General features: G+C 39.9%; 3 protein-coding genes across 4 annotated transcripts; 2 read left to right on the forward strand and 1 right to left on the reverse strand.

Moving 5' to 3' along the window:
- Positions 1-2,398: 2,398 nt before the first annotated feature.
- LOC145462208 (uncharacterized) lies at positions 2,399-5,081 on the forward strand. The gene has a single exon (XM_081445716.1). The coding sequence runs from the start codon at positions 3,272-3,274 to the stop codon at positions 3,965-3,967; it is 696 nt and encodes a 231-aa protein (XP_081301842.1). The 5' UTR covers positions 2,399-3,271; the 3' UTR covers positions 3,968-5,081.
- A 23-nt stretch (positions 5,082-5,104) lies between these two features.
- LOC145462206 (putative ATP-dependent RNA helicase DDX43) lies at positions 5,105-21,148 on the forward strand. 2 transcript variants are annotated; one of them, XM_081445714.1, is made up of 23 exons: positions 5,108-6,257; positions 7,927-7,982; positions 8,407-8,539; positions 9,276-9,309; positions 10,390-10,472; positions 11,346-11,427; positions 12,279-12,382; positions 12,556-12,611; positions 13,289-13,342; positions 14,009-14,073; positions 14,534-14,644; positions 15,236-15,309; positions 16,083-16,150; positions 16,245-16,345; positions 16,810-16,897; positions 17,412-17,471; positions 17,775-17,842; positions 17,991-18,059; positions 18,614-18,721; positions 19,264-19,338; positions 19,732-19,819; positions 20,142-20,253; positions 20,648-21,148. In XM_081445714.1, exons 1-23 carry the CDS (start codon positions 5,783-5,785, stop codon positions 20,839-20,841), a joined length of 2,358 nt encoding a protein of 785 aa, XP_081301840.1. In that variant the 5' UTR covers positions 5,108-5,782; the 3' UTR covers positions 20,842-21,148. The 2 variants fall into 2 exon arrangements, with proteins under 2 accessions (XP_081301839.1, XP_081301840.1); XM_081445713.1 differs by having other exon boundaries at positions 5,105-6,257; positions 20,142-20,739.
- Positions 21,149-24,786: 3,638 nt separating this feature from the next.
- LOC145462207 (uncharacterized) lies at positions 24,787-27,856 on the reverse strand. The gene is made up of 2 exons (XM_081445715.1): positions 27,290-27,856; positions 24,787-25,689 (listed from the first exon to the last, which is right to left on the reverse strand). Exons 1-2 carry the CDS (start codon positions 27,716-27,718, stop codon positions 25,366-25,368), a joined length of 753 nt encoding a protein of 250 aa, XP_081301841.1. The 5' UTR covers positions 27,719-27,856; the 3' UTR covers positions 24,787-25,365.
- Between the last annotated feature and the right edge of the window lie 69 nt (positions 27,857-27,925).

Here is a 27,925-nt window from a genome sequence, read left to right on the forward strand (position 1 = left end):
AAGTTTCTCAACCGTCTCTTTTTACAAACGTACTATCCATGAGCTTTGGCATACGACGCTCGCACCCAGTTTTCTCTTCCTTGTCGGCAAAATATTAATTTATGTCGATACCGATTATCACAAATTACATGAACAGCGCCATTTTTCCTCTCAAAACGGTGCAAACCTTATTTTTAAAACAACTGAATGAATTTGCGCACTCTCCTTGGTGAAGTGCTACGATCGATGAGAGCATAGGCCTTGAAAATGTCGTGCCTGGAACGCTACCCAAGCTAATGTTTTCGAAAACTTACGAAACTGCTGAGACATTTGTTGCAGAAAACGAAAACGAGCAATGTGGAAAAAGCAATATGGGATATTCGGGGCCACACTCCTGATAAAATCGACGGAATCAAATGTAGAAAAGTGATTTTCCGTGCTGTCACGAGAGCTAGAGTTTGGCATTCGTCTGATTTCCTCTCAAAATCCCCAGCAAGTCCACGGTGTTATTGTAAACAAGAAGCCTACCTGCGATGTAGGAAAGCGATGGCTAGGGCAACTTCTGATCATGCTCTTGGTGAAGTCTCGAGGCGATGGGTGCTTTTGAAGCGAATTGTACCTTCGGTACGACTTGATTTCAACTTCGCATACTTGCACGCGAAACAAACACAAACACCATGTGGTCCCGCGGGATAGAGAAAACTTAAAAAAAAGTGTCAATTTGTGACTACGAAGAAAAAAAAAAAAAACTCGACCAAAACTTCGACGAGCTTTGCCACAGGCATCCCTCGTAATAAACATACTGACCGCATTTGGCATTGCCTACGCTCTTGTGGAGACCATAAGAGGAACGTCGTATAAAATGCACAAAACCTTTCCATGGAAACCACTCGCCTGCTGCTCCTGGTTCCGCTTGGGTTTTGAGCATTTTATGACGTCATTTCTATGGTCCGATTGTGGTACAGGGCGACAAAAGATGCAATCAGGAATCAGTCCACAAGCTGCTATGTTTTATAGGGGATAACAACATATAAGTGTACCAGTTCCTGGCAGTTAGCTAGGGTTGCTCGGTTCTTCCTGGTTTTAGTATTTTCTTATATGAAAATTTCGTATTGTTTGGGTGTACCAATATCGCCGCCATGTGAACGCTCCATTTTGTATGTAATAGGTCAAACACGAAAGACAGTGTTTCATATCGTTTCCGAACACCGTCGACAGGTGAGTAGAGGTGTTTGGAAAAAACAAAACTGTGTAGAATGTTTGATATATCATATCTATTGAAACTAGAACTTAGGAGAAAATCATGACGGAAATAAAATCGAAATTTTCTATATGGAAACAAATTAACCATTCATCATAGTTATTTTTAAACTGAAAAAACTATGTTTGGGTGAGTGTGTTAAAGTGTAGTTATTTTATGTCAGTGGTTCAGTTATTCCGTATCTACTGTATAGGTTGGGTGGGGGGAGGGCATGAATTCTGAATTGTTTAAGGGAATTATTGTGAATCAGCAAGTTGTTGTTTCGTTGCATTATTTGCCGTTCTGTTTATCCCGGCAGCACCCCAAGATTTATATACAGTGAAAACTGTATTTAGCGGACACCCTTGGGACCCTCGTCCGCTTAATACAGGGTGTCCGTTTAAAACAGGTTCTAAAAAAATATGTTGTGCAATAATAGTTAATTATTAACTCTTTTGTAACACAGTGTAACACAGTGTAAGATCAAACAGTGCTCATAGGAGAATGTCTAGTCAGTCAATGCATCAATCTGGAATAATCACTTAGCTTTAAAACGACATCGCTGAACGATGTTAAAGAAGTCTCGGCTAGACCTCTAGAAGTAAAAAGCTCTTGAAGTGTCCGCTTATTGAAGGTTTTGTGCAACAAAATGGCTTAATATTGGTGTCCGCGTCCGCTAAACAGAGGTGTCCGCTGAACGCAGGTTAGTTTTACAGTAAATATGGGAGTGTGGGAAAAAATTTTGGGACTCTAGCTGGTGTTCACTTAATAGAGGGTGTCCGCTTAATGCAGGTTTCACTGTATTCCTTGATGAATCCACCTAAAATGAATAATAAAAGCAATCATTTGTCTCTCAAAGCATATTAATAGAAAACTATGCTTAAAGGGAGAATCTTTGTTTACAATACTTGGCCATTAGCATAAACGATAAATTTTCTGATGGTGCGAGAAAAACATTAGTCCTGAATATTGAAAGGGTATTGCATGATTAACTGTCCCAAGGAATTTGAACCAGATATATTGAATACTTTTTGTTCCATGCGGTTTTAAAAACTCGAAATGTTTCTGTATGAGCCATTAGCGCTTTTGCCACTCAGAAATTCTGCGGGTTTTGAAAACCAATTTCTCCTCGAATATTTCACCAAAAGAGCCAAAACTTTCACCAATTATTAAGTTTTACAAGGTCTTTTAACATTTGTATTCTATTGGTGTTTAGCATGATGCCTTCTCTAGTCAAAGTCTTATGCTATTGAGGAAAAATGTAAACAGTGACGTTAGCGAAGATTCAGCTCTTGTACGCATAGGGGAGCTTTATCAATATAGTAGGAATTTGCATAACAGAGCAAGGATATTGAACAATTGTGGATGTTTAATTTAACTCTGAATTTTGCTCTCTATCGAATATTCCAATGTCTATCGAATATTCCAATGTCAGAGTTTAAGGGAGAGTCCAGAGAGTGGACTAAAATTCAGTCTCGTCTCAGCATGGCATCAAAAATCAGACGTCCTTTAAAGGAAAGTCGGAGTGTTACTTCGTAGCCATTGATTGCCTACCACACATATTAAATATACTAAAAGGGTTTTATGTTTATATTTGTATTGAGAAACTAAAGATGTTGTTGTTGCGGATTGTGTTGTGATATAGATATACCATATTTGACTAAACCTATTTCTCTTTGTATCACTCAAGAGCAAAATAACGAGAAACACTAATAGTTTGGCAAATATAAACTTAGCACATAACACATTTGAGTCATGCAGCGACGCCGGAAGCCAAATACATATAAACGGAAAAACGTGAGAAAACAACTAGGAGATAGAATGTAAAAATATTGCGGGTGAAACCAAGAGACCATGATTTAGCTCGACCTCTCTCGCAAACACACAACAACAGAAGCAACGTGACAAGCATGAAGATGGCGCTACAGCGTTCGACAAAAATAGCAACCAATAAGACACGAGTTGCTGGGAGGAGTCAGTAACGAGACACAATATATTGGAGCTGCAATAATCGATCTATGCAAATCCTTGTTCTTCCAAAAGCTGACCGTAATGCAGGCTAAAGAAACTGAGTTGTTCCGAACTTTCTCGTACGAAGAAGAGCTTCAAAAAGCCAAGTGGTTCAAAGAAGACTTGGAGAAAGGTGACGGCTGGACTGAAGCGGCTACGGGCCCTGGCTACACTTACTGGATTAAAACCATATACGATGACGAAGTTCCTATTAAGATAGTTTACACGGTTGATATGCCATTCCCTGCCAAGGTATTCCTACAGTTGTTAGACCCCAAAAATCTCAAAGCTCGTAATGATTGGGACAAAGCTTTTGTGGAGCATGAGATAGTGGAAAGCTACCCTGACGGTGGAGGATATGTGACATACATGCGGGCACTTTTATCTTGCCCATTGGTGGATCGATCATTCGTGTTGTTTCTTCCACCGAGTAGAGAGGTTGACTGGTATGGAAAGAAGGCGTATTTCTTACTGATCAAACACGGGTGGCACCCAGCGAAACCCGAAGGAGAAGATGGCCTTGTTCGAGCGACAAATGGCGGCAATTTCTACGTGGTCATGCCGGACGAGCAGAAACCTGACGAGGCGTGTAGTGTGTTTGGACTAACAAACAACCTCTACAACGGATGGATTCCTGATACTTATATGGAATGGATGCAGAAAAGAGTTGTACCGAAAAAATTCAACGAATGGCGAGAAAATATGGTGGAAGGGTATAAAAAGTACTTTAAGAACTGAGAACGTTAAAGCGGAATCGAGATAGCGTTTTTCACATCCAAAGTCGTTTCAGATCACAACAGCGCAATTAAGTTTTTGCTGAAGTGTTTTCAACAGTGTATAATATGTAAAACTGACGTCAATATTGATGTTACGAGGCATGGAAATTTCTGGCACATGGGTTCTTTTCTTAAGTGAAAATTTCGTATTGTGTGGGTGTACCAATATCATGAATAGCCGTGATGTAAACACTCAATTTTGTATGTAATATGTCAAACACGACAAATTGTTTTAGATCAAGAAGTTAGTCGAGGTGTTTGGAAAAGTACATCTGTCTCGATTGTTTGATATATCTTCTCTATAGAAACTGAAACTTCAGGAGAAAACGGAGAAATAAAATGGGATTATCAATATTCTAATTTGAACAGTTTGTAAACCATCCGTCATGGTTCTTGACTTTAGTACAAGCATGACCGCCACGTTTGTAACACACAATGACAGCAAGCTTGAATTCAATGGGAATGGCTTGAATTCAATGGCTTGAATTCAATGGAAAATTTCTGTGTTATGAACAGAGACATAAGCAACTTGTTTCCCATTTGACTTAATTGCCCTTCTGTCTAGTTGTCGCGCACTCCCAGATCTAAGTACCGATTGTCAAATTTTTCCTTACTTATAAAACAACAACGTCTTTTCTCAGTGGATTTTTTTGTTATTCAGCAAACTTACATTGTGTACGCGTCATTGGTTATCATTCAGATCACGAACACGAACTCGGTGAGCGTGTTTCATCGTGGCTGGCCACAGACATATAAGACAGGCATCCTTCCCTAAGGAAGCAATGTTGCATTAAGTATAGATTTCCTACGGACCATTTCATACATAGCCCCCTCCGGCTGACGGACTTACGTGAAAACCATAGTTCTGAAAACCGCTCCTTCCCGTCCAGCGAACACTGTTTAAATAATTAAGTACTGCTACTGGAGTTCACAGAAGCGCAAAAAATAAAAGAAAAAATATACTGTAAATCGGATTTGAACCAGCGAGTCGAGGATAGTAGGCACACACTGAAGTCGTGCGTTCTTCCATCTTAACTATCGCATGAGATATCTGTTAGTTTTTCAGCTATTATGCATGGAGATGCTTTACAAAATCAGTGTTAATTACTCGGCTACAAATAATGAAATCGAGATGTACAATTGTATTTTATAGCCAAAGGCAATCAAGAAAATTCAGACAGGTACGTCTTATGTGTTGAGCCGTTGATAATCGCGTTCGTCGTAGCACGGAAACTGAGTATTAAAACATGGACGCCCTCCCCGGCCACGTTTTGTTCGTTCCGAAGAGGAAATCTCGGACTGGTTTTAAACAACGACTGGTAATCGAGCCTAACTGGAGCACGCCCCACATGCAAGGTATCTATCGGTTTGTTTGCCACAGTTTTTTGTTCCTACTACATTTTGACGTCATCTGTGATCCACTTACTGAACAGACGCACGCGGCCTACGACCAGCATGTTCTATTTGTTAAGTGTAGAAGAATCTTCAATTACTCTTCTTTTCTTCACATTATTATTTTGAACAACCCTCGAGGCAACTGTTTACCACGCAAACAGGAATTATCATTTGGCTTACTTCTTGCGCCAGAGAAAATGCGAGAAAAAAGATCGAATTAGATACCAGGCCTCCGCGCTTCATCATCCGCGCACTGGGCTCATGAATCCCACAGGGCTTTGTGGGTTCACAAATAGATATGGCGGACTGAGAATACCTTTAGCATTGATCGTCATCCTCGCCTCGACTTTCGCGGCTCCTCAGAACATCAATTGCTGCGAAAATGAGCGACTGGGAGGAGGAAGCGGACGAGTCGACGAGTGTTTCCAATAATGCATACATTCCACCTGGCGGAAGAGGTTGGTACAATTCCTTTAACAAGACCGCGAACCAGAATTTCTCTGATGCAAGAAGACCTGGCTTTGGACGCGGGCGTGCAAATCGATTTGGAAACTCAACGGAAAGTGGAAACCAGTATTCTAGCCCAGGGAGAAGCAATGGTTATTCCAGAGAAGTGAATTCCGGAGGCTTTGGCCGAGGTGATGGCGGATTTGGGCGTCGAGGTCACGACTCAAACTTCTCACGTGGCGACAGCTCGTGGAGAGGAGACCGTGATGAAAACAATGATGGCGGCCATTGGAGGGATCGAGGAGCTAGGGAGAATTCCAGAGGATTTGGCCGCTCGCGTGGAGGACAAGGACGTGAAAGAAATAGTACTGAAATGATGGTTCCTTCGGACGACGTCCGTTATATTATTGGTTAGTATTAAGCTTGTTAGTGCGAGTGAACTGCGGAGAAAGATATGAAGACATGATGTAAAATTACCTTATAAGTTTAATGATAATACGAGTTTCATAAAAAACCCATACGTAGCATTATGCATGTGGAAGTTCTTAATCTATTGACACCGATTTACCGTCGCTTGCATCTGATCGTGAACACGTGACGCCGAAACATGCTCTAATTGGGTGTCAAACGTGGCATGATTGGTCATCAAACATTTGAAGTTTAGCAGACCGTGGCGTGAACTTTTGTGCTAAAAGGTCAGCACACAAATCGGCAGAAAGATTGGGAACTCGGCAGTCAATTCCATGGCTTCATTCCATGAGTCCTTACTTGGAGGCACTCCTGGTTTGAAGTTTCGCCCGTATTTGTTGATGGTGAACATTTTGAGCGCAAAAGTTTGTGTTACGGTCTGCTAAACTTCAAATGTTTGATGACTAATCATGCCATGTTTGACACCCAATTACAGCATGTTCATGCTTAGATGCAAGCGATGGTAAATTTTTAGATGTAGATGCCATTTAAGTTTAGTGGAACAAACCTGTGCAAAAAGTTTATCCTTTCAAGCTCTGGTTTTCAAATTATGACAGTTAGAAACCTTCCTTAGCGACAAATTCCTAACCAACTGGTAGTTAAGAAGGACCCCCCTCAATAACCTATGCACAGACCTCAGGCAGACCCAAATCCCCTTCATGTGACAGAATAAACTGGATGTAAGTGGCAGACCACTGTTGGATCTACTGGCATGGGGGTGTGGATCTTTGTTTTTCATGGATTTTTTTTCCCCTCGTTATTGTAACCAACTGTCCTTTGAAGCCCCCACATTCCCAGGGATTTCCATGTGTTATAGGTTTAGCGCTACATTGCACTCTTGCTGAAATATTTTAAGCCCCCTGTTTCTGAATTTGTGGACTACCCAAGGGCTACCATAGACTTAATACATTTAGCTGTTTCTGTACATCTGTGAGGTACTGGCTTTGCTTTTGGCAATAGAACCATAACCACTGTTTGTCTCTTTGAAATATACTACTAACTTATTGTTCGTAGTATACTTCAATGAGGTAAAAAGTGGTTAACAAACACCTAATTATGCACTTTGCTCCATGAAATAATCATAGCACTCTTACAAATGTCATGCAAGAAAAGACATAGCACTTTGTATGCATCTACAGTACAGGACCACTACAGAGATGCTATTACATGCAATCATTATAATTGCTATTTTGAAGTTTTCTTAGGTGATATAAAGATTGCTATCTATCCACCAATGATATCATAGTTACTGAGGTCCGGCTCCTAAATACACGTAGCTGTGATATAGATCGAAGAGTGACATTGACATTTTAAACATACTCTACAGGTCTGAAGTAATTAACCATTGCATACTCAAAACCCATGCACATTTTGTTTGCATGTTTTCAACAAATGTGTTGTTCTTGCAATACTTTGTGAATAAAGATGAGAGTTAAGTTTTATTCAAAAGTTTTCGTGGAATCTTTAAAAAGTGCCACCCTCAAATAACACCTACATCAAAATATTGAAAAATGTATTCCTTTAAACACCATATGCATAATGCTTTTTCGAGTACATTGTAATATGTATTACTGTTTTTTTTTTATGTATTTGGATTACTTTCATGTTTAGGTAAGGGTGGTCAGAAAATAAGAGAGATCCAGGAACAAAGTGGAGCTTATATAAAGGTGTGTGCTACAGAAAAAGACCATGGATTAAGAGTTGAAATGTGTTGTTAAGTTAAAAAGATTCGCCCCTCTTGTCTGTCTCTTGAATATCCCTACATGTAGTTGTTGTTTCAAAGTCCCTTGTACTGATCTCTTCAAAAAGATGTTTGATTGATGACTACAAAAAGTTATTTTCTGAGCAAATTTGGAAATACCTGTATCCAACTAAGTTTGTACTTTTAACTAGCATGCAGAAACACAGCTTACAATGTGCATAAATTTTACCTGCAGACCTCCATGGGAGGATTGCACTTTTGGCCCCATAGAAAGTTTTGATTGTCCACTTCTCAAATCCTGACTAAAAGCCTAGATCCCAGAGATGTGTGTAAGAGTCAGAATCTATCATGTTTTTGTCTGTATTTAAATGAATATTCTGCTCCTGAAGGTGAAAAAGGATGATGCAACCTACAGTGAAACTCCAGTTGAAATTTCTGGTACTGATGATCAGATAAAAAAAGCCAAGGGATTGATTCAGGAAATCATTGGCCCAAGCTCGTCAGTGATCGATAACATAGGAGGTATGGCTTAAAAGTTTTTTCTCAGCTAAGTGTATTAAGTTTTATATTGGATGCATGCGTAATCTTTACCTCAGGGATCCATATTGGCCATTGCATGGTCCTTCAAGACAACTAAAATCTTGTATGGACAACCAAGACTTGTCTCATCCATAAATTAAATCATTACAGCCTCAATTTTCACTTTGTCAACTGCTGATGCTTTGTACTGCATCTGCATCCGCGAGATCACATCAGCTGTTTTGTACCATGTTTGAGGAGCATCACTAAAATATTATTTGACTGTTTTGATTCTTGGCATGTCCATTTGATTTCTAAATTACGCAATTTTTGATTTCCAAAATTTGTCAATTTGATTTTCAAATAATTTTTTGATTTCTAAAAATTGTCTGTTTGATTTCTAAAACGAGTTTCTGATTTTTAAAATTTGTCTGTTTGGTCAAGGAAAATCTCAACAGAGAGAAGGAGGTGCCCCCTGGACCCCTCCCCTAGATTTCCCAAGTCACATCCAACCCACCCTTCCAAGGCCCCAGGATTGACCGTGTCAACTCTTATCCTGGGCTCCGAAAAAAATTTCTTGGGCTCCTTAAAATTTTCCTGAGGCAACAGCCTTGGATTTCTCGCATAGTTTTTTTATTTCTAAAATTTGTTTGTTTGATTTCTCAAATAATTTTTTTGGATTTCTAAAATTTGTCTCGCCTTGTTATTGTAGTTGTAATGATGTTTCTTTTGTGTTTAGGTCTCTCTTTAGAAAATGGCACTTCAAGTGAAAGGTGTGTGTGCTTCTCTCATATTTACCCAGGATGTAGTGGATATTGAGGGGAACTTTTAAGTGTTTAGATGAGATTTGACAACAGAATCCTAGTACATGTATTTTTCTGATTCCATTCAAGATCGTGACTGTCTTTTATTTGGTTCTGACCATTAATGTTGATTGTAATAAATCAAGGGACATGCACTGGCCAAGCTTCACTAGAAATGAGTGATGCCAAGGTGGTTTTTACATGCCATGCCCCAAAATGGCCCAGACATTGGGTGTGGCCACTGTTTTTTCGTTAATGATAATTATTAGAGCTGAACCTCCCCATACGGACATCTCTCTAATATGGACAGCCTCCTGTGTACCAACAAAATTCTCATACATTTCCTCTTCAAAAACCTCTATAATATTGACCCTCTCTAAAATGGACAGCAGACCCTAAATCTCAACCCTAGCGAGCAAATTCATACAAATTTAATCTCTTTATTAAGGACACTCTGGGGACCAGGTGTCAATAATTTGCAGTACAGAGTGTATGTACCATTTCCTGTCAGCGGTTACACAAACATTGACACTTAATCATACAGCAATACCAATGCCAGAACATGTCAAAATGTTAGTTTTCAAAACTTGCATAATTTACAAATACAAATACAATATGTACAGTGTAATTGAAAATACTGCGGAGACTTAAAATTGACATCATCATAGTGACCTCTCCAATACAGACACCTCTCTGATACGGACACTTCGGTTCGACTGTAGCTGATAGTAACAATCAAAACATTGGCCTCACTAAGTTACTATGTAGCAGTTAATTCACCTTGATCAGTTTCAAGTTGATAATTAACAGCAAAGTGTTTCACCAAGTGCCAGCTGATGCAGTCCTGACCAACTGTTGTACATGTGATAAACAGTAGATTCAAGTGTTGCTCAATAGCCTTGTTGTGTCTAGAATACATACTTGTGTACATTTTTTTCCCAACAGTCACATACATGTTAATTACATTTGTTAGTAATTTACTGCTCAGTAGGTGACTTTATGGCATTAAATTCAAAGATTACATCTTTAATGAACTACATGTATTTACAGCTCCAAGCCAGTTCCACCTAAACCTATTCCATGGGCTAAGCTTCGTTCCGAACAGGCTGAAAGAGAAGCTGCTAAATGGGAAGGTAAAACTAAATCAAAGTTATTTAAAAATGAGTTTTTTTCCTTTCGTACATGTACATGTAATATTTTTGTGATAATTTATTACAGAGTAGTTACATGTATTATTTATAATGAGTATCATAAAATGTTCAATAATCTATAGCACACATCCAGGACAGGAAAAAAAAATTGAAATCCAGTTGCCCAGTGGGCCAGTACATTTCAGTTTTTAATGTTACTTCTTACTTTAGTTATCAATTATTACTTGTCTAGTGACAACAAAAGTGATGATGAAAAGAAATGCAGAATGTTTCTGCTTTTTGTTGCCATCTTGAATCTACCACGTGCTTAATTAGTTGTGCCAGACTTCTGTTGCATGCAACATCTAATATGGCAGCCAGTGTGGTGATCCGAGGACAAATGCGAGTAAAGTATGATTGGATTTTAAATAAATCCATGTTTTTAACTCATTGTTTTGCTCATCTTGTAGTCTTAAGTTTTGAAATTGTTTTTGATCAGAAAATATTACTAACAAGACTAGTGAGGCTAATTTCACTTGCCCACCAGACCACCAAACTTGCCCAAGAGGAAATTTTACTTGCCCTGGGAAGTGGGACCTGTGTTTTTTCCTGCCCTGACATCCATGAAAATCAGCAATGTCAAAAATAGTGACTTCACATTAATTACTGCAGTGGAGCTTGAAAGCAGTAAGAAATGCAATACAAAAAACTGCTTTAAAAAGTCACAAGTACTACACCTGTATTCTCAGAACTTGTTCGATGGTGTGTTCCTTTTCTATATGTTTACTTAAAGTACTGATGTTAAATTGACTGTATTTACATTTATTTTATTTATTTATTATTACTTATTGTTTTTGATCATTTTGGAATGTCCAGGTCTCCCACCCATCAAGAAAGTTTTTTATCGTGAGCATCAGTCAGTTGCAAACATGGATGAAGAGGAGGTGGAGAAATTCAGGTAATACAGCCTATGTGCCTTTGACATGTACTGTAGGGTAGATGAATTCTTTAAGACTACCAAGGCTGAATTGACTAATAAGACCACTGGCAAAAAATTTTTTACTTGGGAAGAAATTCAGAAAAGAGCATAGTACATAACAAGTTCTGAGCACTAAAATAGCTTTCATACATCTGTAGGCTTGACTAGGGTTCCAATCACAGACTTGCAAGTCAGAACCACCTTGTAAACTGTATACAGGAACATGCACACATGATAAACACTAAGGTGCTGCTCAATACTCTGTAGCTCTCCTTTAAAAGGTCATTATGGTGTCACCTGTGGGAGGCGTGGTGGCCTCGTGGTTAGTGCGCTCGTCTCCAGATAGAGCGGTCCAGGTTTGAGCCCTGGCCAGCGACATTGGGTTGTGTTCTTGTGCAAGACACCTTACTCTCACAGTGCCTCTCTCCACCCAGGGTACTGGCAAACTTAATGCTGGGTGTAACCCTGCGATGGACTCGTATCCCATCCAGGGGGGAGTAGAAATACCCCTAGTTACTTCATGCTACAGAAACCAGAATAAGCTCCGGCCTGGTGGGCCACTGCACTAGGCTTGTATGTGCACTGTGGTATCATCCGTATTGCTGTTTACATGTACTAGTTACATAGCTTTTATTTTAATGGCTTACTGTTGAGTCTAGATTTCATCCAACCTATAAATGTACCACAGGAAGGACAATTTTAAAATTTGAAACTTTTTTAAACAGAGCTTGATGAATCTTGGTTTGGGGAATTCTTGTCTTATGAGTGAATGACTCTTCAAATTCACCCTCCTTGACAAGTGCTGACCAATTTTACCTTTTCATTCTTAGATCTGATAACAACAAAATCATGGTCGAGAACTATGGAGAGACTGTTCAAGACAGGCAGATTCCCAATCCTGTCAGAACATTTGGTGAAGCGTATGCTGATTTCCGTAAGTCTCTTTCATTTTTGAAAGGCATCCCGAGGGAGCCCCACGAATGGCACATTTATGATCTGTATTTGTACATGTATATCACCAAACTTACATGTACATCAGTATCTTCCAGTATTACATGTATGTAAGTTACATGTATAACTTAAGTGTGCACATTTTTGGTGTTGCAGCTGAAATCATGGCAGAAATAAACAAAGCAGGATTCACAAGACCGTCTCCAATCCAGGTTAGTCAAATGTACATGTTGTAGTTCAGTTTTGCCTCTGGAACAATTTCTTTCTGAACTAGTGCAACATTTTGTATTTCATAGCAAAGTTTAAGAAATGCTACGTGTATCATGACCATTACCTCCAAAACCAATTATTTATTTTTATAAGTGGATGGAAATTTAATGAAAGGACTGTTATGTATATACAATGTATATGTTTTACATGCTCAGGGTTGTGACATCAAATTGAAAAAGTCTTTGTCAAATTATGTGGTTTTGTTTTGGAAAAATTGCTGAAAAACTACAATCACGTAATAAGCCACATACGATAGATCAATATTCCAACATGGCTCCAAGGCTTTCAGGACAAAATTGCAAATTTTCAAGATTTCTTTTGTCCAGGCTCAATTCCCAAAAGAGACTTGGATACAAAGGAAACACAATCAAATATAGAAGTTTGCGCGGAAAGCCTCGGAGCCGTGCTGGAATATTGATATATTGAATGTGGCCTATTGATCACAATTAATGTTCTCCCTTTGAAAATTCACTTAATTTCTTCATCTTGGAGTTGTAGGGGCATTTTATGTTTGAGCAAAAGTGAGTGGTCATAGTTTTAGCATTGTGTTATCCAAAAATGCAGCAACATTGCAGTGATGATGACTGTACGATCTGCGTCATTTTGTTTATTTTAACAGTGTCAGGCATGGCCAGTTATCCTGTCTGGAATGGACTTGATAGGAATTGCACAGGTATGGAATGACCCACTTGTGCTTCTCCAAAGATATTTATTATGGGAAAAAATATCATGGATCAAGTTTAGGTCGTGGTTTGATTTCATACAACTATAGTCTCAAAATAAATTACTGTAGTTATTATCAGGCCCTGGTTGTACAGTGGATTGGTTAATGTATGAAATTGTATTCAGGGAGTTGTAGACTCAAACTCCAAAACATACAAGCTAATTAATGAACCAGCCACATAATCCAAAGCCTGCAATGAAAAGTGAATTACAATGACTAAACTGCAACGAGGCTAGACTGCAAAATCCAAAACAGCAGAAAGGCTGGCCTAAATCCAAAAGATGGCAAGAAATTACAACTTGTAAAGAAAAAAATTTCGAAAATTATGACAGCAAAGTTCAAACTTGCACACATGAGCACATTCTGGGCTACGATTGGCTAAAAAAGATTAAAACCATGTGAAATTACACTTTTGGACAAAACACATACTGAGGTAAGAGGGCTGAGTTGAGAATTCAGAATTTGTAAAGTTTGAACAAACAGATAACTCTATCCACTGGATAAATTGCTATCAAGTGGATAGTGCAGTACAGTGTATATACAGGAAAGCAACTTGTCCAGTGTTTAGCCTGTATACTATTTTGCCATCTTACTGTACTTTTTTTCTTTTAACAGACAGGTACAGGGAAGACACTGGCTTTCCTTCTTCCTGCATTCCTTCATATCGATGGACAAGAAACGTAAATACAAGTCTGTGTATTCAAATAGTATTACATGTATATTAAAATTATTAACTTGGCTTTGTGTATTATTGCTACCTATAATCTATCAGATATTTTAGTTTGTGTGTGATTGGTCTACATGTAAATGCATTTATGTGACTGAATATGCCCCGGTTAAAACTTGGAACATTCTGAAAGTTATGTGTACGTTCCCCAATTTTCAAAACTGCACGTGTTGGGAAAAATATTTGAAGGATAATAACACAATAACCTCCATTTGGCATGAACATAAGCTTTGATATTTGTCCTTGTCAAAACTCACAGTCTCTCTCGAGTCACGCTCTCGCAAAACTATTTTCTTCTCGGAACAGATATTGTCAGTGGACAAATATTCAAGTATATTTTTGTGTCAGATGGAGGCTATTGTTTATATGTTGTATTTATTAGTTTATAATTGTTTTTTCTGTTGCCATTTCAGACCTCGTGAGAGCAGGGGTGGCCCAACAGTCTTGATTTTGTCTCCCACTCGAGAACTTGCTTTGCAAATTGAGGCTGAAGTCAAGAAATTTCATTACAGAGGAATAAGAAGGTTGGTGGAGTTTTCCTAGTAGTAAGGAATTAGATTTCATAGCTTGTTAAGTTTGTTTAGTTTCAATTTGGCTACTCTACAGTAGTTGCATTAAAATCAGTTGCCGTTATGATTATTTAGGTTGCATTCCAGAATGGAATGACCTTTCCTCACAGACAGCGTTCAAAAACTGTGCCATCTGGTTGTTTGGGTACAGCTGCCAGGTACATGGAGATTTTCCTGCCAAGCAAGTTACTTTTTATTCTCACTTGCCCGATGGGTAACGGCCCAGACAAGTCATATGCCAACAAAATTGTGAAAAAAGTAACCGGTGACCTGCTCAGGACAAGCAAAATTTGAGAGTTGCATGTCTGAAGGATGAGCTGGAGTTCAAGATATTTTCAAGCCCTGTTCTCAGTTTAAGTTCTATTGCCTTTGAATTGGAGTGGCTATGGATCTATAGAACAAAATGCTAGTTAAGTACTAGAACTTAAACATACATTATCCATTAGTGAGAGCTTATCTTTTTACTCTTATTTTCAAGTGGGCTGCATCATATATTGCCTTCATCATATCATGCTGTTTCATTTAAACCAAAGTTCTTCTTTCCAGTGTCTGTGTTTATGGTGGAGGGAGCCGCAAAGGACAAATTCAAGTCGTACAAAAAGGAGTGGAGATTGTGATAGGTGACTACATTACTACAAGTGACACTGCGCTCTATCATATCTACTCAATCACATGAGGTTCTTTACCACACCCTTGCCTGGCATCAAGTGTCCGGAGGAGATGTAGTCCTGTCTCTCAGGCTGCTTGGGTCTAGACCAACAGTAGCTGTTGAAAGCATGCAGTAGACAGGGAGAAGAGTTTTTCGCAGTCTATTGATTCTCCGTAACTTAGAGTTAGAATCGTCCCTTATGAGTCACCAGGCTCAGAACAAAGTACTTTGTACTTGGATGTTACATCGAGTGCAAAGAAACAACTTTGGGGCTTGCCTTTTGTGCAAGCTCTAACTTACTACGATGTGTTAGCTCGAAAATCATACTCACTAACCCTCCAAAATGTTTGTCTGTACTTCTGTAATTTGAATTTCCTCAAAAATTTTCCAAATAATCTCCACTTGCCCGTGAGGCAAATGATGCACAGAATCCACTAGTGAACACGAAAATCCACTAGCCCTGGGCTATTGAACAGGACTTTCTTTCCTTACTGTTACGTACAATACCGCTCAAAAGTAAGTTACCACCCTCTCATGAGACGAGAATCTCATCTCGCAGGACAAGACTCCTGTCTTGTGAGGCGAGACTCATCTTTCAAGACAAGACTGTCGTCTTCTTGTGAGAGCTTGAAAAAGCTGTAAGTGCATGTATAAGGTGAATCTCCATTTTCCAGATTATGGAAGGTAAATTGAAGTAATTGTACTGACAGATTCTGTTCATGTGTAACATTCTTTCTTTATCAGCCACCCCTGGTCGACTGAATGACCTGCTGATGAATGAAATTATGGATGTCAAAAGTGTTACGTATTTGGTAAGATTAAACCACGTCTTAATTTTGAACTTTTCACTTAATCTCCTTCAGTGTAATACATGTAACTGTGGTGCCATTCTTTTCATTGTTTAAGGTTCTTGACGAGGCCGATCGCATGTTGGATATGGGTTTTGAACCAGAAATCAGAAAGATTCTACTTGATATCAGACCTGACCGGCAAACATTAATGACCAGGTACACTGTTCATCCTACCACTGAAACAATCATAGTTGTAACTTCTACATATTATGAATGGTAAAGTCTGAAAGTCTGTTATGACATTAATTTCCGTTTTCTAAACATTTGGTGAAATATCTTATGTAAGACAATGCACCGTTATCTACAATTATGATTTGGTCGAGCCCCAAGCCTTAAAGACACCCACAAGTTTAATGTGGACACCTATTATTATGGACAGTAGTTTTAGTCCTTTTATTATGCATTTTCTTGCAAAGGAGGTCGGTTTCTGAAGCTTCTTGGAATTGTTATCAAGTTCCTTATTTGTTGTCCGTGTTAGTCTTGTACAGTCATAGCTGTTATTGTTTTTCTTGCAAGTAATTTTTTTACATCACAAATTCTTTCATGACATTAAATTAACCCGCTGGATAATTTGTATAGATTAACATGTTAAAATTGCTACCCGTCTCATTTTTTCACAGTGCGACTTGGCCTAAGGGAGTCCAGCGCATGGCTGATCAGTACATGAAAGATCCAGTGAGAGTGTTTGTGGGGTCATTGGATTTAAATGTAAATACACTGTGACATCCCTTGCCCTTGACTTTGGTTTTGGACCAGAGCCTCGTTTTTTCTCAGTGCCTTTTTTTTGTGTTGGAGTATAAATATATGTAGGTACTCTAGTGAACTGTTTGGTAAAGCTGACAAGATGCTGGCAAGGGATCAGCTGTAGGGAGGGGGAGGGGTGGGGGAGAATTTGCGATGGACCTCCATAATTCAAAACCTACAAACCTAGCATTCCAAATTTTGGGATGCTTGGTCCATTGTTCACTTTGTTAAATAATGATGAACTCTTCACACCACTGGATTTATTTAGAAAATGGTTTGAACCCAGGAATATCAGAGCTCATCTAGATGGTCCGGTTGAGGTTGCTCTGACAAGAACCATTGCTGTGAGTGACATTTCTGCAATCTAAGTGGAAGATACTCTCAGACTCAAGTGAACCGTTTTTTTCAGTCCATGTTGTTGTGTCTGCATGATTTGTTTTTGAAAAAACTCAGATAAACTTGTGACTTGGCTCTACAGGCATGCCATAATGTCACACAGCTAGTCGAGGTAGTGGACCCTGATGACAAGAAAGAACGGGTGAGATAGTGTTTGTTAATGTTTACAGTAGCGCTCACGTGCTTTGAATTAATGCATGCGCACATAGAGCGTGCAGTCCACGTGTTTTGCGAACATTTTACTCGGGTGAAACACGCAAGTGCGTGGAAGAAATTATCTGAAAAGTTTTTTTTTGGGGGGGGGGAGGGGGGGAGGTGGGGAAGGAGAAGGGGCCCTGAAGGGGGTGTCAAATTGGAAGGGTGTTAAAAATTGTAAAAATGTCGAAAAAACTTTGTTCCTTGTTGAAAGCCTATGTCACTAATTTTTGTCTTGTTGTCCCTTCAGACTCTTCAATTTATTTCAGGAATGAGTGAAAATGACAAAGTACTCATTTTTGTCGGCAAGAAAGTCAAGTAAGATTTGTCGGCCTTTCATTTCATTCCCATTCATCAGCTATATGTGCAGTCATACCTACATCGTTAAAGGCACTTGTGTGTTTGACTCAGTACATTGTCAAGTGTTGTGAACTAATCTAAATTAACATCGTTGGTTTGTTCTCAGAGCTGACGACATTGCAAGTGACTTCATGTTAAGCGGAGTGCAAGGTGTCCAGTGCATTCATGGAGACAGGTAAGGCAGATTGCCTAGCTCAAAATGGTTATTCTCCTCACTAAATCTCATACTTTTTTTCAAAGTTTGTTCTGAGAGTTTGGTGGTACCTCAATCAGAATCCCCTACTGAATGCATTGCCGTTGTTATTGTCACCTTTCTGCTTTACGTTTTATTCTTACTGGAACTGGAAGGTGAAAACCTGGTAGATGATTACTGTGGTGGTAAATTAAAATAGCCCTCCACAGGTGATTGTATCGACTGCATATACGTAACTTTGTATTAAGCGCACAAATGTGAGACATTCTTAAACCAATCAAAGATGGTTTTTCTGTCAATCGAAGGAATCTCTTTTTCTTTTCAATCATTTGCAGTGAATTCTCGTAGTTTTTGTGTGGAAACTACTCTTATATTCAAGTCACGGTCTATCTGATTTTCAGATATTAGCCGATAATTTGTTTGTTTGTTTGTTTTGTTCTGTTTCAAAAATCTTCTCGTTCCTGCAGTTCGTTTGTTCTGGTAACATTTTTGTAATCGTTGAAGGTACTCATCTATAACCTTACATTTGCTTGCAGGGAACAAGTTGACCGTGAACAAGCCCTGGACGATTTCAAAACAGGCCTGGCAAGGATACTTATAGCAACTGACGTAGCTTCAAGGGGATTGGACATTCGTGGTGTCACGTGAGTCATCAGCATGCTTCGATCTATAAATGTTGGGGAATAGGGATAGAAGGCATAAAATGTGGGGGTGGGGAGTGGGGGTGGGGGGGGGAGTTCCCCTTATTTAAACTTGGGGGAGAAAAGAGGAAAGAGTGGATATGAGCGACTGGTAGCCTGAATATTAACGGGACTCTTTCATCAACTTGTGAGATACTTTCAAGCAGTTGAAGTACGTTCCTATACCTCGGGGAATTACATGTAAACAGTAGTATTTGATTTTTTTGGCACAATGTTCGACGTTAAGAACGCGTTAGGAAACGAGAATGACTAATGCTGGCAAGGATGGAAATAAATTACGATATAGAGAAGCTTGAAAATGCAAGGATCGCGTTTTCAATCTTGACTTATCAAGGTTATTTGAACTTTTACAACAAACACCGTGCTGCAACAAGGAAATAGGATATTTTTACGTGGCTACAGTTCACTCAAGTTTTTATTCAAAATAAGACAAGGAACATGTCGTGAATTTCCTATATTTATTCTTTTTTTTTTTTTTTTTTCAGGTGCGTGCTCAATTTTGACTTCCCGCGAAACATTGAAGACTATGTTCATCGAATTGGCCGCACAGGGAGAGCAGGGTGAGTATAGCTGTGTGACCTTGTCATTTCAATCTGGCAATTTCCGTAGCAATACGTGGTGAGACTGGAATTTTGCCGATCGAATCTCAAGGCGTTTGTCTTGGTAGTCGGCGAGGACATGAGCACGGCGTCCGGAGCCCAGAGGCTCGTTTGTTTCGTCACGCGTGACTAAGGGATAACTAGTACACTGTAGCTCACTGATTAGTCTCATTCGCAGCCGTTATTAAGGTCGTCACGCAACACGTCTCTCACTAGTGAGGAGAAGCGTTGCGTGACGAACCAAAGAACGGCTGCGAAGTAGACTACTCACTGGCAAGCAGCTTGGCCTTTCCGTCTTGCTGTGAATTGGAGCAGAGTTGCCTAACGTGATTTTTCTTGTGTAATTTGCTTCAGGAGAAAAGGCACCTCCCTAACCTTTGTGACGCGTGACGACTGGAGACAGGCTCATAAACTAATAAACATAATGGTTGAGGCTAATCAGGTAAATGATGATTAAAAAAGTTAGAATTTTATTTTAAAGAAACAAGTAGATGGTGGCCGGCCCTGGCCCAGGCAAACAGAGACATGTAACCACAAAAGCAGTGAAAATGCGATTAGTGGCAATCATGGTGACCAAAGGGGACAGATTACTTTTGCATTGGATATGAAAGGGAAAGAATGTGTTTTTGCTATATTTTCTCGGGTTACCCAACAAAGACGCAAATTCCAAGGAAGTACTTATTTACAATGGAGTTGAGGCCATTTAAAAATAGTTCTGTTCATTACTGTTTGGTGTTAACTTATTCACTGCACTCGGTTCGTAGGTAGTCCCTGATGAGTTAGCGGACATGGCACAGCGCTATGAAGAGTTCCGTGAACGGAACGGTTACAACAATGACAGTGGAGGGAGGGGAGACAGAGGAGGAGGTAGAGGAGGTAGGGTTGCTCAATTTTTGCCAAAAACAAAACCTCTATCTCGTTCCATGTTTAAAAAGAAGGAGGAAAGCATGCTATTTTTGTCACGTCGAAGACAAGTTACTTCAGCACTATATAAAGCCCATACAATCGTGTTTAAAATTGTGCTAAATGGATTAAAATTCAGTTGTGTATCAAACTTACTCGGAAATCAAACAAGTTTTTCTGCTCTTTAAAATTGCAACCGACATTGACTCAGAACGGCTTTGTAAATTTTGTCCAAGAACGATTGAAACCAGTTTCAGAGAGGATTTATCCCTTTGCCGTTCTGTTTCGATGACAGTTATTTATTGTTCATCTATGTTTATTGATGAATTATATAAAAAAAAATTGTCTTTTTTGTTTTTGTTTTAAGGTGGAGGCGGTGGTTGCTACAACTGTGGCGGCAGCGGCCATTTTGCTCGCGAATGTCCCGAGGGAGGGGGAGACAGGCGAGAAGGTGGACGAGGGGGTGGACGCGGAAGAGGACGAGGGGGAGGACGTGGGGGGAGAGGTCGACGTGATCGAGACGAGGATGAATACTGGCAGCAAGGATACGGCTTTTACTAAAGAGCGGTGTATTGAGTGAGAGGGACACCCTTTCCCACCCTGGTTAGTGTGAGGGATATTCGCTCAAATGGCCCGCAAGTAAAGTTTCACCGTTTCAGAGGAAAACGGTTTATTCCGGTGTCCTTTTACAGGATCTATACGTAGCGAAGTGACCAACGTTGTACGGGCCGTGGCGCCTGTTTTCACCTTTGCTATCCATGGCAAATTTGTTCAGTGTTTCTCCCTCAAGTTGCCTTTACAGTTTTTGTGCTTTGTGAGGAGAAAAAAACACGTCGGTATTTTTGGAGTTGAAAATTCCCTTTGAAATCTTAATGGATATAACATGGTTAAAGTTGAACGATTTAACTGTAGTCAAGTCGTTTCTTTTACCGTTTTCTTTAGAGGAGCGGTTTCCATTGAATTTGTAAGAACTCCAGTACCATTTACAAGGATTGTAGTGTTATTGTGAACCCGCATCCCGTTGTTATGTCTGTGAAAGCCAGGGTAGTTCTTGATTAACGTTACGCTGACGTAACAATTAACGAATAGGTAATTAACGCTGGGCTGTTGGACATCTTCAAATGATTAATCCATTTGTAACACAGTCTTCGAGCTCGGTCGAGCTAAGGGACTGGTGCGAGTTTGGTGGTAATACCAAAACGGATGGAATGCGGGCTCACAGAACGACCTTGTTTTGTCAGTTGTGAGGATGTCAAGAGTTTGAAATCTTTGGCCACAAGGAAACGAAATGCGTGGCTTGAAATTTTAAATGATAGTGGGACCAGTGGACGGGTAAAAACTTCAACGAAGGCAAACTAGAAATGAGCGAATTTTAAGGGAGGAGAAACGTTTCTTCCGACGCCAGAACATTTTCGTCATCAGGCTTGCCAGCCAGTTGTACGAGTATATTCCGAGCGCGACTGGCAATTGTTTCTCACGACTGTATTCGTTAAACTGCGCTTGCAGGATGGCGAAGTACGTTTTCTAGTCGGTGTTTCACTGTTGTCTCTCCCTTTTTATCGAGAGAAAAATTCTTGTTCGCTTCGACGTATAGTTTGTGACACCTGCTCGGTTGAAGGTACTTCTCTAGATTATTTTCTAGACTTCAAAGTTTTATTCTCGCTCTTCTTGGGTTAATTACCACCTAGAAATGTTCCTAAACGGGGTACGATGTTCCTTCAAATATTTTGTTTAAATTGTTATAAGATAAAATGTAAAGTCTGAAGGCATATGTACTGAACAAAAGATATACCAGAGCAGATATTTTATGACAAGAAACGACAATAAATATTTGGTCGCGTTCGTGCGGCATTTGTCTTAGAAATGCTAGCCTGCTAACGCAGACGTACTTTCGGCTGTCGCTTGTCTCCGCCGAAAAATAACGTCTGCGAACCCGAGCCCGCAGGAAACGATTTCTGTGACGCAGGAATTTTAAGCCAATCACAGTTTAGCTCAAGTAACTCCAGAACTTCTGCACGAGGTATTCGCTGCTAGGAGCACTCGAGTTTCATTGTATCATAGAATCTGATTGGCCAAAGAGAAACAAAAGTCATTACGTCACAGAAATCGTTTCCTGGCTCGGGTTCGCAGACGTTATTTTCGGCGGAGACAAGCGACAGCCGGAAGTACGTCAGCGTTCGCAGGCTTAAGAAATGCCGGAATGATCCATTGTTGTGAGGATAAATTTAATGCTTCCTTACTTAAAACGGTTTCGAAAGTTAAAATATTTTTAGAAAGTAATAGTTGACTTCAAATTCTTGAAGCCTGAGCTCTTGTTTTAGTATAAAACCACATGAAAGATCTTGTTAACTAAGTATAAATAATTTAAAAGGAATAGAAACCATTTAGTCAGTCAGAACCCACTTTTGCCTCTATCTAAACGAGTCTTCGTGCGAAAACACTCCTATAGAAATTTGTTCCGCCTACATGTTCATTTTCATGCAAATCAAGCCATTTTCATAAGAAAGGTTTTTCACGAAGACTCGTTTTCAAACAGAGGCATAAGTTAACTCGGAAATGCCTAATCCAAAGCACAACAGCGAAGGAAAGCGCATTATCCAGTCAGCTCTGAGCTAAACATGCAACGGATGGCAAGCGCGGGAAGAGTAGAGTGAACATCGTCATGGTATTGGTTTTGCACCTGTTTGGACAAGAGAACGTTGTCTTTGTTGTGATTGGTTAAGGCGCATTCCATAAATGTACGGAATCGGTTGATAAACTTAACACTAGTAAATAGCGAACAGACAGAAAACTGCGTAAAACGGTTTTTTGAAAAGCGAGATGACTTTTCCTTGATCTATGAGCGCACCCGATAATACCTCGCTTAGCGACCCGACATTGACTACACATAAGATCAATTCTTTGTACGTGAATCTAGAACCGTCCTCGCAGTTGTAAAGCGTAATACTTAGCTCTTATTAACCGAGCTGGAGGTCTGTATGGGAGAATCTTGACCGAGGTCGTGAGTACATACCGAACGCAGTGAAGTCTGTACACACGACCGAAGTCAAGATTCTCCCATACAGACCGACTTAGCTCGGTTAATAAGATGTTTATTATATGGCAAAGAAGAAAACTTTAATTCGTTTAATGTAGCTGGTTTGCTAACATTTTGCTTGCGAACGGCGATGAGCTTAACTTAAACCTGCCGAAATTTGCTCGTCCTCGTGACTTTTTTTTTCTTGTCATCAGGCTTTTTGGCACTTCCATAAATGATTGAGAAGAAAATAAAAGAAAATGGTGAACATTTTTGTATTTTAGTTTGCTACTTTTTCAACGCAAAATGATACCGATCTAGATGCCGGTCTAGATGGGAAAATCTAGACCGCGGTCAATATCAATTTCAACCAATCAAATTCGTGAATTCGGTAGTTCCCAGTCCTTGTGAGACAGCCATATAATAAAGAAAATTAAAGTGTGCTCAACTGCTAACTGGCGCGCGAGTATAAATGAATTAGCGCGCGCTGGCCTTCGACTAGCACGCGCCATTTGCATGATTCACGTTGCTTTTGTGACGACAACTAGCGTCATAAACGTTTGCTATAGATATAAGTGTGAGCAACACATTTGACTCCGCAATATAGAGGGTTTTACCCGGTATATCAGGTTTTGTAAGTAGCGAGATGGCTGGAGTGATGATAAACCGCTTAAGAGCGCGATTTACAGGAAAAACTAAAGTCCTGAGGCTTCAGGCAATTAGCGACGATGAACTTTATGAGGTGGCAAGCAGTGAAGATGGCTTGAAAGATAAGAAAGTTGCCGGTGGTGAGAAATCCAAGAGGGGCAAGAATTATGAAATGAATGAAACTTCTAAAAGAAACACGGCTTGGTTTGCTGCGAGGACAGAAGCATGGAAAAGAACGCTCACAGGCGGGCGACGGCAAGAAAAGACGAGCAGTGAAATCGCCATCACCTTTTCAGTAACGTCGAGCGGTAAAATATACCAGAAATGGAACAACAAGACTGGGAAAGAAATCAAAAGTGAGACAGTGAAGTCTTCCTTATCGGAACCCTTTGACGAGTGTCCATCGTTATTTATGAACGAACTAGCTCAACCCACATCTGTCAATTTTGACGGGCACCTGTCTTACGGACACTCACGTGACCCAGCCCTTGTTGTTGAGGTTGGAACTGACAGAACCAGTGTTCCCACTGATCACGTGACTTTGAATATGTCGGCCTCGAATGCCTGGGAGAAGACAAGAAATCACACAACAGCAAAAGCAACCGTAATGAACTTCTTCTCGAGATTTAAGAGAGAGAAGAAATCCAAAGTGATGAGAATTCGTATTTAAAAGCCTGTAACTATAACCAGGCTTTTATTTTCTTAGCAAGGTGAACATTGAGTCGTGTACATACACGTTTTGCTTGCGTTTTTGCGTGTTTAAGTTTGGCCAGTTGCAGGCCCTTGTCATGCAGACTAAAGAAGTTGTGTTATCAATCATTCAGTTAGTATTGAACGCAAGGCCTGCAGCAAGAAGTCGACGACCTTTATTGAATGTAAATAATTTTGAATAAAAGTAGTATCTGTTTCGTTAATGTAAAACCTCTCATATTAGCGACTAAAAAATAGGTTTTGGTAATAATCTTATAATTTTACAACAAAATATGTAGACCAGACCTCAAAACAGGCGAAGACAGTATAGCGCTAGTGCAGCGGACGACAAGGAATAATTCGCAGTAACAAACACCGGACAATGGTTACAGATGGACCTATTTCTTTCAACCTGTCTGTTCCTTCTGCAAAAGTTGTCGGCTTCACAAAGGATAAAACTACTAACCGTAACAAGAAATAACGGACTAAGTGTTGTGGCTTAGCTTACGTAAGAGTCGCAACTCGAGCTCCTAAGATCTCGGAAAAGCGAACTTTTTCATCTCTCCAGAGAGGCTCAAAAAGGTTTTTCGGGTGGGAGAATCCGCTGAGCGATGTCAGTGCCGGAGCAGGGTTACATAAGGGTGCCTACACTCATCTCGCACAGCGGATTCCTATAATGAACGTTTCGAACCTCTACGGAGGAGAGAGCTTTTTTACCTGACACTAGAATTTCAATACAAATCGTCGATGCAATCATGGAGTTTTTCCATCTCGCTATGTACTTCGTTGATCCTACATTTTACATCGTTTATCTCGGCGTTTATTTCTTCCTTGTACCTCTCCAAGTTAGCGACTTCTCGTTCCTTCTCTTCCGCTGTGCTCACCTTTTCATGTACTTCCTGTGCGAGGAAGCTCGACTTTTTGTCGCTTTCGTCCTCCCTCTCGTAAGCTCCTTCTTCCTTCTCTTTCAGATCATCCAGTTTGGACTTTCCCAGTGTGATGGACTCTTGCAGTCTTTCGACCTTATCCACGGCGTCTTCCATTCTTTTGAGCGCCTACAGACGACGATAAGTAAAAACAAAAAGGCAGTGTTAGACATTCAGGTTAATAATAATAATCCCATTTCCAGTCTTCTGGTGTATTTGGCAAAGATTTGCCCCTGATGGAATGCTATAGTAGATAGAACATTTCAACTCCTCCCCCACCCCTTTTTTGCCCTGATTCGCCGTAGCCTACTTGAGGTCGGTCCCTTCTCTTAGATTCCGAAAAGTGTTTATTTCCTAGAACGGTTTTTGAGTGAGTCAGTGCCGCGCCCTTGACTCGTCCCAAACCCTTCTCGTCTAAAGTGTCTCCACACAAGTTCCTGATTTTGAGGAAGACACAAAATGCAAATCGCTGGCTCGGGAGGGGAAGAACAACGGCGGCACTGTGACCAGACTGAAATCTGAATGTAACACCGACTCACCGATTTTTCTGTTCCCCTTTTTAAATATCCCATTAACAGGATTTTTCTGCCAATAGATAATAACGAGCCAGCGTTTTGCTTGGTGCTAAACCACTCGATTATATGTTGAACTTGTATACAGCCCTACAAAGACAGCTGAAGACGTAATATTTTTAAGTCCGGTAGCAGCTTTCTCAGGACGATACGTGGCTTACTGTCGGAAGGAGTGAAAACTTCATCAGACCGATTTGAATAGCTAGTGCTTTGACTGAGTGCTGGATCTCACATACGTGGCTTTATAAATAAGCTTGTATGAGAAGATTACTTAACAATCTGAAACAATTACGTTATCAAATTTTATTTGATTTCTTTGTTCCCTCACAGTAATAGTGTTAATTAATATTGCAGAAATAAAATTTCACGGAGAGCATTTGATATAAGATTTCGATCTGTATATGCCCTTTCTAGCAAAATGGAACTTGCGTCGCACTAATTCGCTGTTTTGTTCTGTTTATGGTTGGTAGCAGATTATTAGTGTTATTTCATTGTAGTGCGTAGCTACCGACTGTTTATGAGCAACGCTGATTTGAGACAATTCATTTGAGGCAAAAACGGAGCGGCTATAGCCAAGAATTCTGGAAAATGTATTGGTCAATTTTGAATTTAGACATTGAAGAACGTTCAGAATTTAACTTGGTTAGCTTCATTTTTGACGTACCAAAGAAAGGGATTTCGAACCAAACTCATTTAAAATTCACGATGTCTACTTCTTTGCACAACAAAAGAGAAACTTCTTAAAATCGGTTTAGAAACCCCGTTTAGAGGTTCAAAACTTGTTTCGACCCATTTGTGTCATCTCTGTTCGAATACGACGTCGTTTTAACAGCATTATTAACTAATACACTTATCTTGTGCTAAAATACTTGGAGGGTTTCGTGGTTATATGCATCAGAGAGCACGCAATTTGTTTGGAAAGCTGTCGGAGAACATTACATAGATTAATTCAAATCTCCTGGGTGGCAATCTTTGCTTTTTCTTTGTCTATAAAAAAGGCTGGTCTAGAAGCACTTTGATTGGATTGGCTTATTAGGTTGATACGATGATGGAGTTATTGTTCTAATCTAAGGGCTCGATCGGCATGCGCTCCTAATTTCCTATTCAATCTTCTGTTCCATGGAGAGCAAGTTTACTTAATACGAAGTAAACCATACCTTATCGAGTTCGTTCTCTAGCTGTGCCATTCGAAGTGTCATTTCTTTATTCTCCGACTCCTTGCTTTCAGCTATGTTCCTAATTTTATCCACTTGCTTCTCTAGCTCGCTCAACTTTTCGTCGCCATCCAACTCCATGTTCTCGAGGGTCTTCACCAACTCGTTCTCTACCTCCTGTTTCTGTGCAATTTCTTCCAACTTCTTGAGTTTTCTCTCCAGCTCCTTCTCCTTTTCTGCCAGGTATTTCTCCATTTGACCGATTTTCTTCGTTTTGGAATCAATTTCTGACTCTAGGTTATACACTTTTTCAGCAGCTTCTTTGAATAAATCTTTGGCGTTTTGTTCCCTATCTTCGGCGTTGTCGATTTTATCTTTGATCTCTTGCATACGATCTCGAATCTTGTTCTTAACTGTGTTCGTCGCCTGCATTATTTCGAGAATTTTTCAAACCGTACAATAATATGTGCGAGTGGCTAACACGAAAAATAAGCGAACGAGTTAACTTGCGCAATCCGGTTGTGGTTATAGAATTTTAAAGATGCAGATTTTCTCCAAGAATGCTGAATATTTCTGAAGTGGATATTGCAAGTGAACATGGGCGATCCGAGTACTGCTCATTTTCATGTAAATTCGTCA

This window comes from Orbicella franksi, chromosome 12 (assembly GCF_964199315.1).
Source record: "Orbicella franksi chromosome 12, jaOrbFran1.1, whole genome shotgun sequence".
NCBI lineage: Eukaryota > Metazoa > Cnidaria > Anthozoa > Scleractinia > Merulinidae > Orbicella > Orbicella franksi.